General features: G+C 46.3%; 1 protein-coding gene across 1 annotated transcript in view; it reads left to right on the top strand.

Moving 5' to 3' along the window:
• The window catches only part of LOC117895059 (adenylate cyclase type 6), a 35,029-nt gene that overhangs the window by 3,706 nt on the left and 18,532 nt on the right, over positions 1-12,791 (top strand). The window contains exons 2-4 of the mRNA XM_034802439.1: positions 9,776-9,980; positions 10,211-10,441; positions 12,029-12,140. Coding sequence (XP_034658330.1) covers positions 9,786-9,980; positions 10,211-10,441; positions 12,029-12,140 — 538 coding nt within the window. The 5' untranslated portion in view covers positions 9,776-9,785. The remainder of the gene's footprint in view (positions 1-9,775; positions 9,981-10,210; positions 10,442-12,028; positions 12,141-12,791) is intronic.

The raw sequence follows: 12,791 nt of genomic DNA on the forward strand, positions 1-12,791 counted from the left end.
CACGAAATCTCAGTTTAATTTGAATTTTTCCTTTGCCAATGCCAATGTGTGTGTGTGTGGGTGGTGGGTGTGCGAGAAAGCAAAGTTTTTACACAGTTTATTCGGCAGGACCTTTTCCTTTATAAAGAAATAAAGTCCCAGAGTGAAAGGCATTCAGAGAAGGAGCAGAGCCAGCGGACTGGCGATGCAAAAAGTAAAATTTACAATAATTATTTAAAATATTTGTGCCTTAAACGCGGACTCCATTTGGCATGCAACGCTAACAGAAAACAAAGAGAAAACCCCAAAGAGAAAACGTTTAGAGTTCAAAAGTTCGCAAGGGAAAACACAAAGGAAGGGAAAACAATTCCTCAGATGTTGTTCTTTAATGCATACGAAATTATCAAATAAATTATCACCAGCAGGAGCAACGTCATTAAAAGCAGAGAGAGAGAGAGGGAAAGGGGAGAAATTGTAAGGACAAACAGGTGGAAAGCTAAAGAAAAGCCTGTGAAAAGAAGGAGCTACAAATTTCCTAAGAAAGCGCAGGACTCAGTCTTTGTTTTCCTTCAAGTATTCGCACTCCCACGCGGCAGGTATGTCAAAAACGAACGCAGACAAATTCGAATTTTCTCTTGCCTTGAAGAGGAAATAATCAGTCAGAGAATCTGAGCACTAAATGCTGCTATTATTGTTAACAAAACACCGAATGGGTAGCTCTGCGAATGCCTAACTTATGTGTTTTATTTCGCTTTCATTCCACCAACAAACTAAACGAATAACTTGATTATTTAATCATTTGTAGCAACACAGAAACAACTCACGACCCTGTCCAAAGTGAAGGGGCGGGAGGGGCTGCCCAGCCACAGCACTACACACTGTGTAGTAAACCACTGAGGCTTGTCCTGCACTCCATTTGGCTGCTGTTTCTACGCTCGTTTTAGTTGAGTTTTTGCTTCTCCCCGCTCTCCGCCACACACGCGTGTGCGGTGCTGCTGTCAGAGAGAGTAGCAGAGAGGGGGGTGCAGGGCAGAGTGGAGGGCAGTGCAATGTTGGCTTTTGGTTAATTTACATTTCCGCTACGCAAAGCTGCGCTACGTGGCGTATGCGTAATATGAGAATTTTTGTGAATTATTAAGTATACGTAACGAGATAGTAAATTTGTTTGGCAGCCCCCCGCTTCACTGCTCATTCGTGTGGTTGGTGTCAGAGCACGGGGATTGCATGTGGGCGGAGTCCTGTGGCGAGGAGCGGAGAGTGCTGCGGTGTGTGGTGTGTGCGAGCCCAGCAATTAGTTAAACACAAAAGTTTACGAGGCAGAGGGAGGGCGGGGCTATCTCCTGGAGTTTGTTGTGCCTCTTCCTGTTGTGCTGCTGCCTCTGGTTTGTGCCTCTTCCTGTTGTAGGATGTACTTTGACTTCCTTCTCCTTGGCATGACTTTTGTGGCTCATAGTCTCTGCCTGCTGCTGACTTCGGTGGTTCCTGCTCCTGCCTGGTCTTAAAAGCGGACTTGTGCTGGCTCATCAGGCTTACGGACCTCATGGTCTGGCCTCAACTTTACGAGTCGGTCGGGCGTTCCATAAGTTCTACTCTACTCTAAGCAACAACTTTTAGGCAACTAAATGCCAAAGAGATGCTCGCAAAAAAGTTTGCCCAGTTCGGAATGAAACTTTCTGGATTACAGGTAGTTTATAATTGTACTTTTCGCTCGAACAGAGGATGAAGGCATATTTTTCCAAATTTTATACGGCTCAAAGGCAAATTAAAACATGATTTTGTTTAGGCTCAAGCAAGAATGAACAGGAAAGAAGTTGCCAAAGTTTTGGGTACTTTTACACAAAGTTCTTGTGGAAATTTGTGGGCTGCAAAGAAAGTTAAAGCTTCGAAATTTAAGCAATATTTATGCCACGCCAATTGCTGTTGGTTTGTGCATCTGTTGGAGTGTCTCTTTGTATCTTTGTATCCGCAATTCGCTTTGCTGTGCACCTTTGACATTTCGCTCTGCTATCGACTGGCATTCCAGCTAATCTATGCCCAATTTGTGTGAACACGTTGCCAATTAGCCAGAATGTCATTAAGGCAATGTGCTCTGAGCACATTTACTCCGACTCCAGCTCATTCGATTTCCATGTTCAGCATGCCCTTTCCGAGGGGTGTGCCAAGTGCGACAGGTGGATAGCCGCAGAGTGTGCGAAAGGGCATTCCAATCGGTGATTATTATTCAAATATTTACGGCTTTATGTACGAATTCATCTGCGGAGGCAGCTTTAATTAGTAATTGAATATGCGATTGGTCACTGGCCGTACATACATTATTGTTATTTTGAGCCTTTAAAAGCCAAATCCAATCAGCTGTTGAGCGTGTTAATTTATTCATGGAATTGTTTCTCCTTGGCTTGGCCCAGTCCCTCGACTCCGCTCGACTGTCGTTCAGGAGTCCTGATTAGTGGGGAATCCTCCTTTGTTTGCAGTCCACGCACGCATTCAATGGAAACTTTTACGAATGGGACTCCTCCTCCTCCTGCAGCTCCTGCTCCCTCGTAAGCACTGGGTTCAATATGTTTGCTGCTGCTGCTGCTACAGCTCCTGCGGATGCCTTTCATTTCTCTAATCCGAGTGCGAGTTCTGCTTCTGGTGCTGGTGCTGGTTCTGCTTCTGGCTTAATTCCCCGGGCCATCCCTTTGACACATGAGATGGAACCACCTAGATACAGACTCCTCCAGCAAGAGCAGAGTGGAGTGGAGTGCAGACCCCGCTCGTACGGGGGAAAAGTATTCAAGTTCAACCCAATTACTTTGCTTGTGTCTCACACATCTTTGTGGGGCCACTGCAGGTCGGGTGGCAGGGGCAATGGAGGGGGCCTTCCCCCCTCCATGGCGATGTGGCGAGTATAACAATTATTTCGCTGCGGCTTTTCCGGCTGCCAATTCAAACAGAAAAGAGCACACAGCATTTGGCCGAACAATGAACTGAAAATGATTTGTTTCTGTTTACTCGGCGATTGTCCATGAAAATATTTTCGCACAAATGCAGCAATGAAAACATCAGCAAATATGTGCGCACATATACATACACGTATCTATACCTATGTTTATGTACATGTGTATAAACAATCATAAACTTCGTGCTTTATTTGCTGTCTGAGCAGCGAGCAGCGAGCAGCGAAAAATGCACTCGAAACGGAATTTTGCAGCGAAATGTTCGACTTGGCTTCAAATGCAGCGCTCTTCGAGTGTGTGTGTGTGGTGTGTGTGTGTGTGTGTGTGTGTTAGTGAACTGCAAACTGGAAAGGAAAAGCATATTTAAACTCATTGAGTGCCCGAAAAACAATGTAAACCAAAGAGCGATCAAGTGGCAAAGTACTCGAAAAGCTGTTGAAAACAAAGTGGGAAAATGGGAATTCTTGAGAGTTTGATAAAGTGCAAGGGAATCCATCATGCCTCACTGTGCACATAAAGGGAAATTCGGAATAGTTTTAAAGCAAAAGAGTTTCCTGTAGCGCACTTTAAGTGCTGCCAAAGGAAACCTTTTCAGCAGCTGTTTGCCCCATTGGAGCTCTTCTCTTTGCTTCTCGGACGCGACTCCTTTTTAGTTCCTGCAGCTGCACGGATTTCTGGCCATTCAGTGGCCTACAAGTGACAGCTGGCAAGTGTAGGTTTATGAGCCGCAAAGCCCATCAAAATCAATGTTTAAAGGGCAACCTTCTCGCACACGTGACAGGGGGCTAGGCCGGGACATTGAAGGCGAAGGTCTCGGTCCCAGCGTGGCCTGGCCGTCTGCCAAATCAGCACTTGACATTGCCCAGCGTCTCGGCTCGGACACTGGGATGCCCCCCAAAGAGAGAGAGAGAGAGAGAGGGAGAGCGCCTCTAATGAAATTGCAAGCAACACACAAAACAATGCAGGGGGAATGATTGCGAGTGAACCACATAGTAAATATGCAAAAGGGCATGGACATATCTGAGGGATCAGAGAGGGCTAACGTCACCAAGTCGAATTGGCCTGGAAGCCAGCAGCCAGCAGCCGGCAGCCAGCCGCAGGAGCCAAGAGCCAAGAGCCCCACAGGAGGAGGCACTGCAGACACATGCAGGAGAGTACACGAAGGGGCACACGGACAACGCATAGGGGGTGAAGGGTGGAGGGGATAAAGGATAACGGATAATGGACTTAAAATAAACAAAAAGCCAACGGCAAACGGAACAACAGCTAGTAAAAAAGGCAAGCGAACAAAACAGAGGAGTAGAGGAGCAGAGCGAGAGCAGAGGAGCGGCAGAGCGGCAGAGAGTAAGCGAAGAGAATGGACCAAGGCATGCACCCAGTAATCCAAGTGGAATGGAGTGGTGAAGGCGCTTTGACCCATCTGAGCCTTGAGTCAACTCAATCTTCATGCAATCCTTAATCGAATATTCCTTCATTCCCGGTGCTTGACTACCATTAAAATAATGTAAAATATTGTATATTGGGGGGACTACTGAGTACTCCATAGTTGATCACTCCCCCTCGTGGCTGCCTGTGGGGTTCACTGCGATACAAAGCACATGAACAACAATGAACGGCTATGACCAACGAGGGCCATAAACAGAGCGGTGAATGAAGGGGAGAACGGGGCAGAGAGCAGAGATAGCATCTGGTTAAGGTAGGGCGGCGGATGTTGGCATTTCTCCGCTTGGTTTGCTTAACTTGGATCATGTCACAAATTAGTAAGTCATTTTGTCATTTTGTTTACCCATTTAGCTGCCTTAAACTCGGTTCGTCGGCCGTTTTGTGCCCCAATAAACAGCATCATCGGACTGACCTCTGCCCTCTGGGAGCTCCGCCAGTGGCAGTGGCAGTGTTTTTGTTTGAGTTTTATTAGGATGCTCTTCACTTTCGGCTCTATTGCCCCCAATATATCTGCCCGTGCCACACAATTCCTGGTCTCACATTTCATCCGACAAGTGCTCGCACGAGCAGGAATATGAGTTCGAGGTATGAGTTCGAGTATGAGGTATGAGTATGAGTTCGAGTGTTTGTTCTGTCTGGCATTTTGGGCTTTAGGCTTTTTGGTTTTGTGTGCTTCGATTTTTTGGGGCTCTTTGCTGGATTTTTGTCTTAGGAAATTTATGAGCTAAACAGATTGTGGCTCCTAGTGCCCTGGGGGTTCTTTACAACTCGTATTAATTATGAATGTTATTTAGTATCTCTCTGTCTCTTGATATTTGTTTTATATTGTTGTTTTTGGGTTACTCATAGATTGCCCCATGGCATATGTACATGTGTAAAGTACACTTTAAAGGAACACGCGCATGCAGAATACAATTATTTATTAACTCCAATAACTGTTTAACTGTCAGTGTATTCCCTTAGTCGCCTAATCCCCCTTTCCTTTCGAACGAGTTGAATGAACAGTTTTTGCTGCTTATCTCTCCCTCGCGCCCTTCGGCTAACGGAAAGCTCTCGCAGCTCACTTTTGTGCGTGTTCGTTCATGTTCACTGTCAGGGTCCGATTTTTCGGCAGACGCATTCCTCTATCTCTATCACACCCACACACCTACGCACACACACTCATTTATCTCCCCCACACTCTCCTTCTGTTTGCTAATGAATTCGTTTCCAATGCAAATTTCCTTTCGAAAAACACCTCAAAGCGTCAAATGAAATGCAAACAAGTATACAAAATACCGAAAGATGATGGTGCGTAAACAAAACACAGTAGAGACCAAAAAGCCAACAACGAGGTGCGTTAAGCAGAAGGTGAGAGAGAACAGCCACTATGAGAAGCGTGATCCGAAGAGAGAGCGAGAACACAACACCTTATGGAAACACCCCCTGGCACTGAAGAGCACGAGAGCAGCGGCAAAACACATGGCAGCATAAACAGTTCTCTGCTGCTAAAAATATACAAATGCACAAGGCGGGGGGGGGAAGGGGGGTGTGCAAAGAAGAATACGCGTGGGTGTGTGAGAGAGAGAGCCCAACTATATTTATAGAGGAGTAACTGTAAAGACCTGTTGTGGGAATGGCAGAAGGTAGATGGTAGATGGGAGATGAGAGAAGTAAAGCAAAATGCCAGCAGCTGTGTTGTTGCCCAGCTTAATGAATGAATATGCATGAGAATCCTCTCTCTGGTCTTCCCAATCAAGGTAGCAATCCCTCTGCGACTCTGCGGTTACCCTTGCTCGGGCAAAGTAAAGTTCTGAATAGTAGCAACCAAAACCGAAACAGATTTGTATGGAGTGGCAATGCCCTCTCACCTTCTATTCAATATACCTTTCCCACTCACTCATAAAGTATTCTTCCCTATCTGCTCCATTTACACATGTCACCGCCTAATGGGCTGGAGGGCGAGCGAGCGAGCGAGAAGGTCGCATTGGCGCAGTTCTCCCCCTCATTAATTTGCTTCGCTTATCAATTTTTTGTTGTGTTTTTCGATTACCTTCTTCTTTTTTGTTTGCGCTGGCAAAAAGTTTATCCTGACGCTTTGGCTGTTGTTCTTTTTGCTGGCACAATATTTGCCAGACCATTAGCGCCATTAACATAATGAATTGCCATTGAACTGGGAATATTGGGTGGCGCCACGAACCAGAAACGATCCACAAATGAACCAGAAACGGTACAGAAACCGCATCGAATCGAGCCTCACATTGTTTACCCGCCTTTTACCTGGAGAGCTGTGCAAATGTCAAGGGGCTGTGGGCGCCGAACGGGTTGACAACATTGATTTAGAAAGGCTTTTGTTGTTCAGGGAGTTATTTGAGAGTGAAGTGCTCAATTTTTCTACCCAAACTCAGGCAAATAACTCGCAATCCATTGTCTAACAATGATAGATTTGTTTCTCCCGCCAAGAGCTGTACAAGTATTTCCCGTTCTGCTACATTTCGTGATTAATCATTTGAATTAGCCCACGAAATGGCGAATTTTTGATTGATTGCCCCTTCAGCTGTTGCCTGGATGCCCCCCAGGGGCTGCTCCGTTCCACAGTTCAAGCCAATTAAAGCCGTTTCGGGTATCCTGCGATGTGTGTCTGTCAACAGTTGAACGTCTTTCTGTCAGGGATCTATGCATAACCTAGGAGACTGAGGTCTGAGGCCTCTGCGTGGCTGATATGCTAAGTAGCTCGAGTCATTGAATCGATGATGAGGATGTTGATGATGATTTCTGGCGGCAAAAGCCAGTCACAAGTGTGGAATGTTGGCGAGGACATTTATGAGCAGAGTTTTCAATTGGCGGGGCAACAGCCTCCGGGATTTCCAACTCCCACTTCCCGCAGCTTTTCTTTGCCTATTTTGCATATGAGTTTGGCTTGAAGAAACTTTTCTACTCTCCAGTTTCTTTCTATGCGGAGAAAACTTTGGCGACTTTTGGCACCGCACTGCTGCCGCTCCTTCCCTCTCCCCTCCTCTCCTGTAGTTCTGCTGAAAAGTTTGCCTAATTGATGCTGGCTTTGTCCGGCTTTTTGCTCCAGCATATTTGATGGGGACAGAACTGAAATTGGTTTTCCAGTTTCCCTTTTGGCCGATGACTCAATTTATTTACGATTGAGAGGATTCCATTGCGTGAGGTAAACGGGTAAACGGGAGGGAGCCCATTGAAGCCCATTCAGGCCTAATGAAGTGTTAAATTGAACAAACTCTGACCTTCATCAATGAACTCAATCGATTCTTGCTATTCCACACAAATATCCACTTCTCATTTGGCAAATTAGGAAATATGACTTATAGTTTATATTATGAGCACTCATCGTCTGGCTCTTTGCTGTCTGCTCTGCTCACGTCTCTGCGGGTGGCCACAAAAACACACAAGAAAACACACAAGAAAATGCTCAGCTAAATGGAAAACAAAGAACTTTTTTAATGGCCAAGTGATTCAGGAATTGTTCAACAGAAAATGTTTCAAGTGATTTTAGTTGGTACTTTTGGGTACCCTGTACCGCAGGCAGGAAAAGCAATAAATAAAACATAAATATCAAAGGTTTTCTAGTCCTTAGATAAGTCTAGTTGTAACTATTTGTGTATTTTTTTTCTTATCAAAATCTCCTCCCAAATACTGATGAACCTACTGCATGATTCTTTCCCCACCCATCTACCCTTTCTGGTTCTTGTTTTGTTATCCGATAGGCTGTTCTCGCGGCTCTGTCTTTTCAATTTTCACATTTTCGCATTCAATTTTTCAATTTCTGTTTAACAATTTTCCAATTTTTCATTTCTCGTATTTTTGTGTTTGCCCTGTTTTTGGCTACAACAAAACAATTTGTTTATAGCACGCGGCGCGTTGTGTTTTTGACATATTTATGCCGGTGGCCAGGCACTTGTGTGTGCCCCTGCCCCTGCTCCTGCCCCTGCCCCTTTTACACTCACTCCTTTTGTGGCATGGCCCCTTTTCCGCTTGCCACGCCTCCGCAAGATGTACTGGCAAAGTTTTTTGCCCGCCGCCTCTGGCTAAAAACAAAAGCCGACAAAAGGCCAAAGACGACGATGATGTTGGGGAAACTCGAAGAGCCAAGGATCCCTTGGAGCCAAGCGGCCAAGTAGCCAAGGAGCCAAGGAACGGCTTTAAGACTCTGCTCCAGTCCCAGAATGGAAGTTTTGCTTTTCCCTTTTCTCCGCCTCTGATGGCTTTTCCTTTGCTGTTTTAGCTGTTGTTTTGCTGTTGTCTGTGGCACAGTTTTCCTTGCAATCAGCTAATAATAAGGGGCATATGGACTATGGAGAGAAGTTAGTCGGCTCTCCGATCCCTGGTCTACGCCACTGCAAACTCCCCCTCCCGCCTCTCGATATTTTATTTCGTGTTCATTTCATGCTGCCGCTGCTGCTGCTTGTCTCTTTATTTATGAGCAATATTTTGTGCCACCCATTAATAGCAGATAATCTCTCTGGCTCGCTATAATCTTTTCCTCATTTGCATTTACTCATCGAGTTTATTTTTATGGAAGCGATGGGAAGAGCATTAAGAGTTCGCTTGATCGGAGATAATTTCTTTACAATTTCTTTCGCCTGCGTTTTGTTTCATTACAAAATTTCAACAAACAATCTGAAGTCGCTCCCTTACACTCTTTCACTCTTCACCCACTCTTACCTTGCACTCTTGCCCGCTCACTCTTCCCTCTGCTGTCCTCGCTTTGCTGTTTTCGGTTGGAGCGTCGCGTGTCTGGCGAGCATTTCGTGCTGCTCTTAAGTGGGCCGGCACCCAAAAAGAAGACCCAAAAGCAAAGACAGAAAGAGAGCGAGTCGCGGAGTGGGAGTGGGAATCCACAAAAAGTAGATACCGTATATTTATTGGCAGCGTCAGTGTGCGGAAGGGGAGTGAGTGAGTGAGGTGAGTGGCGGAGGCAGCGGCAGCAGCAGAGGCTTATTTTGTAACTGTATTTTGTCGGCGGCGCGGTGGCAGATTTTGTGCTTTCGCAAAATCGAATTTATTGTTTTAATGCCATTTTCCGTCGCTGTCGCTGTTGTTGTTGTTGCTGCTGCTGCTGCTCCTGCCTGTCGAGCGCAAAAATTGGCAATTTGTTTAGAAATTAGCGCACTCGCCGACATTCATCCAGTTCAGCCCCGCGCTCTCTCTCCAGTTGTGCCTCTCCCTCTCTCCCTCTATTTGGATATTGTTCCGTTCCAAGAGCGGCTCTCTTCGCTCTGCTGCAGTTGGAACTGAGCATTGGACGGCGTCAGATCGCTGAAAAATCCACCGAAAGCTCCGTCAAAGATTATCCAATATCTGCGGCACCCGCAGCTACCCCGCCTTCCTGTTTCTTTTACAATGTGAAATGGAAATCAATTTCCTCTTCATTTTCCCCCATCTCACTCTGCTTCTTGTCGTTTCAGCCACACCGCCATGAGCTCCACCGAAGGGGGAAGAGGCGTAGGCGCAGCAGCGGGCGGTGCTACGGCGGGGGGCCACATCTTTCGCTCGCTGTCGTCGGAGAGCCAAAAACGGGAATGGTCCAAGCGCCTATCACTCAGGGGAATGCGTCACGGAGCGGGAGGAGCAGCAGGTGGACCAGCGACAGGCCTGTCCACAGGAAAGGAGGTAAGCTAATTGGCCGACCAACAACCTGCCACACTTGCAGCAAGTTATATTGAATGGAAGGTAAAGAGAAGACTATCAAAGGAAGGCACTGCCTTACCTTCTCCTTAATATAACTTGATTAACGCACACTCCTTGCCTCTCGCACGAACACGCACAATCATTACCTTAAGTACTCAATCCTCTGCTTCGATTCTCTTTCCCTCTCTCTCTCTGTGTGTCTCTTTTCGCAGGAAAGCAAACACAGAAAGTTCTTCAGCCGCTCGGCCTCGCTGAAGCAGTCGGGTAGCGGCGGCAGCCAGCAGGCCTCCATGGAGCTGCATGTGCCCGGGCAGGGTGGGGCGTCGTCTCCGCAGACCCAGACCCAGCCCTCGACGCCCAAGAAGTCCAATTGGGAGGTGATCGAACATTTCAATACGAGTGCCAAGGGAGGCAAGGCCATGGTGAGCAGCAGTTTGATTGCGGTAAGTCGGTAGGGGAGCCATGCCCCCAGTCCCAAGCCCCTGGTGTGGGGCATCAATTAATTTACCATCCTAATGGACAGGACGTCGATTGCAGGCCAATCTCTACCTGCTGCTGTGGTTGTCCTTCAGCTCCCTTCTCCTCCTCCTCCTCCTCCCCTTGTGGCTGCTGCTGTTGTTGCCCCCTCGTGGGATTTAAATATTTAATTCGATTTGGAACTGAATTTAAATACACTTTTATTGATGAGGCAAGCTGCCAGCGCGAGAGGAGGAGGAGAGGCGACTCCTGCCTCGAAAATGTATATTTAAAGTCAAGCAAACAGCGGAGGAGCTTTCGGGGTTACTTTTTACTTAATTAAGTTTATTATTTAAGCCGAAATCGATTCCCCGTAACTGTGCTCTAGGGAGTGCTTAGGGTCTCGCACCGAAAACTTGTTGAACGCCGCTCTGTTGTGTTTCTTGAGTGCAAAGCTAATATTTTAAAGTGAAACTTGGGGGAACTGAGAGCTGTTTGGAGTCCCAAAGATAAATCCTGGATAGTTTGTACATATTTGAAGCCCCATTTAGGGCTACCAGAATGTGCCATTAAAGCAGTCCAACCTTTTAGTGCTGGGAAGGATATTAAGGCTTCTGTCTGTCTGCTTTAGTGCCTCCTGAGATGAGAGTTGCGAACGCTCTTCACGGATTTTCAAGAGCATTTTGCCCAGCCTTTGAGGCGGCTTCTTGTGTCTCCGCGTCTCCTCTCGTTTTTCCATTTCTTTTGCAGTTACTTTTCTGTATGGAAAATGTTACCTGTTTGTAATGCAAACTAACGAGCGATGTCCTGCAGAACATCCTGCTGCTGAACGCGCACAGCTGCTAAGCTGCTGACATGCACACAAGGGGCCACTTAGCAACTGCACACAGGAGTGTGTGTGTGTCTGTGTGTACCATCTGTGTGTGTGTGTGCTGGCTCTATTTGCGCTCGTTGTCAAGAGTCAATTGACAAAGTTTAACAAATTGAAAAGGCAGCAGCAGGCAGGCAGGCAACAACAACTGCAAACGAGCGAAAGGAGAGCTAGAAAAAAATCATTTCTGGCATTCAAATGGGCGGCAATTTGCTCCAAAACGCCGCGGGATACATACGCATCTAAGCATGTGTGAATATGTGTGTGTGGGTGTGTATTTGTGTGGGTGGCAAAACGTTTAGAGTCGATTGTTTGCCTGCGAACGAGAATCATAGCCTACTTATGTGGGTGGCGAGGGGAAAACATCAATTTTTGTGTAAAATGCAAACATTTTTATGAGCAATTTAAATCAATTACGCTGGCATGTGTGTTGTTAGGAGAACACATAAACATACGATTTAGTTTGTTAACATGATAAATATCAGATTAATCTGTACACATTTTGGGACGGAATTGATTGGCTTAAATGTGAGATTCGATTTAAAAATGTCAAACAATTGGCATTCGATTTATTTTTGCATAAATAATCAAATTTATTAACATGATAAATATTATGTAAAATGTAATTGCAAATGAATTTACATCTACTTTAATTTTCGCATATAAAGGACTCAATTTAATGTCCTCATTCTTGTACCCTCAGGCGGGCATCACGCGTTGCAACATCGACGAGTCCATCGATTCGACGAACTCGAGCTCCACCTGCCACAGTCCCATGATCCATCAACGCGATGAGACGCAGCTGCTGCAGCAAGGTAAGTCGTGATGTAATGCTCCCTCTTCCTAATAAGAAAACGTTTACCCTTCCCCCACCCAGAGGGAGCGGGGCAGGCGGCTACTGAGGGTCAATAAAAATGCCAACATGCTCGCACATGGCTGCTCTTCATCCTTCCCCCCCTCTGCTGCCGCATACCCATCCGCATCGCTCGAACTGTCACAAGTTGCTTGTCATTGTCATATTGAATTTGACGAGGCTATTTTGTGCCAGTCCCCGCATCCGCACATCCTCACGTCTCTGGCTCTCTCGCTTCTCGTTTCTCGTTTCTCTCCTTCTCGTCATTGGCATTTCACTCACATATCGCCGCCTCCTTAGAAGAGGCAACTAGAGGCTGCCTTGGCTGTGCTGCCTCAACCTCAACCTCATTCCCATTCCCATTCTGCTTCAGATTTATTTTAGTTGTGTTTTCTAGGAAGGAACTCTCTGCCTGAGCCTTCGCCTTCGCCTTCGTTTGGTTTCCCTTTTCGATACACTACGACGATGCGTAGATTTCTATGGAAAATTTACATAATCACGTTTGGCATTTATTTATTGATGCATATAAAAACATATTCTCAGCACTGCGTGCTCCTCAAGCTCTCAATTCTCCCCATGCTTCCTTGCCTCTCATCCCTTCTCTCTCTCTCTC

Source organism: Drosophila subobscura, chromosome J (genome assembly GCF_008121235.1).
Source record: "Drosophila subobscura isolate 14011-0131.10 chromosome J, UCBerk_Dsub_1.0, whole genome shotgun sequence".
NCBI lineage: Eukaryota > Metazoa > Arthropoda > Insecta > Diptera > Drosophilidae > Drosophila > Drosophila subobscura.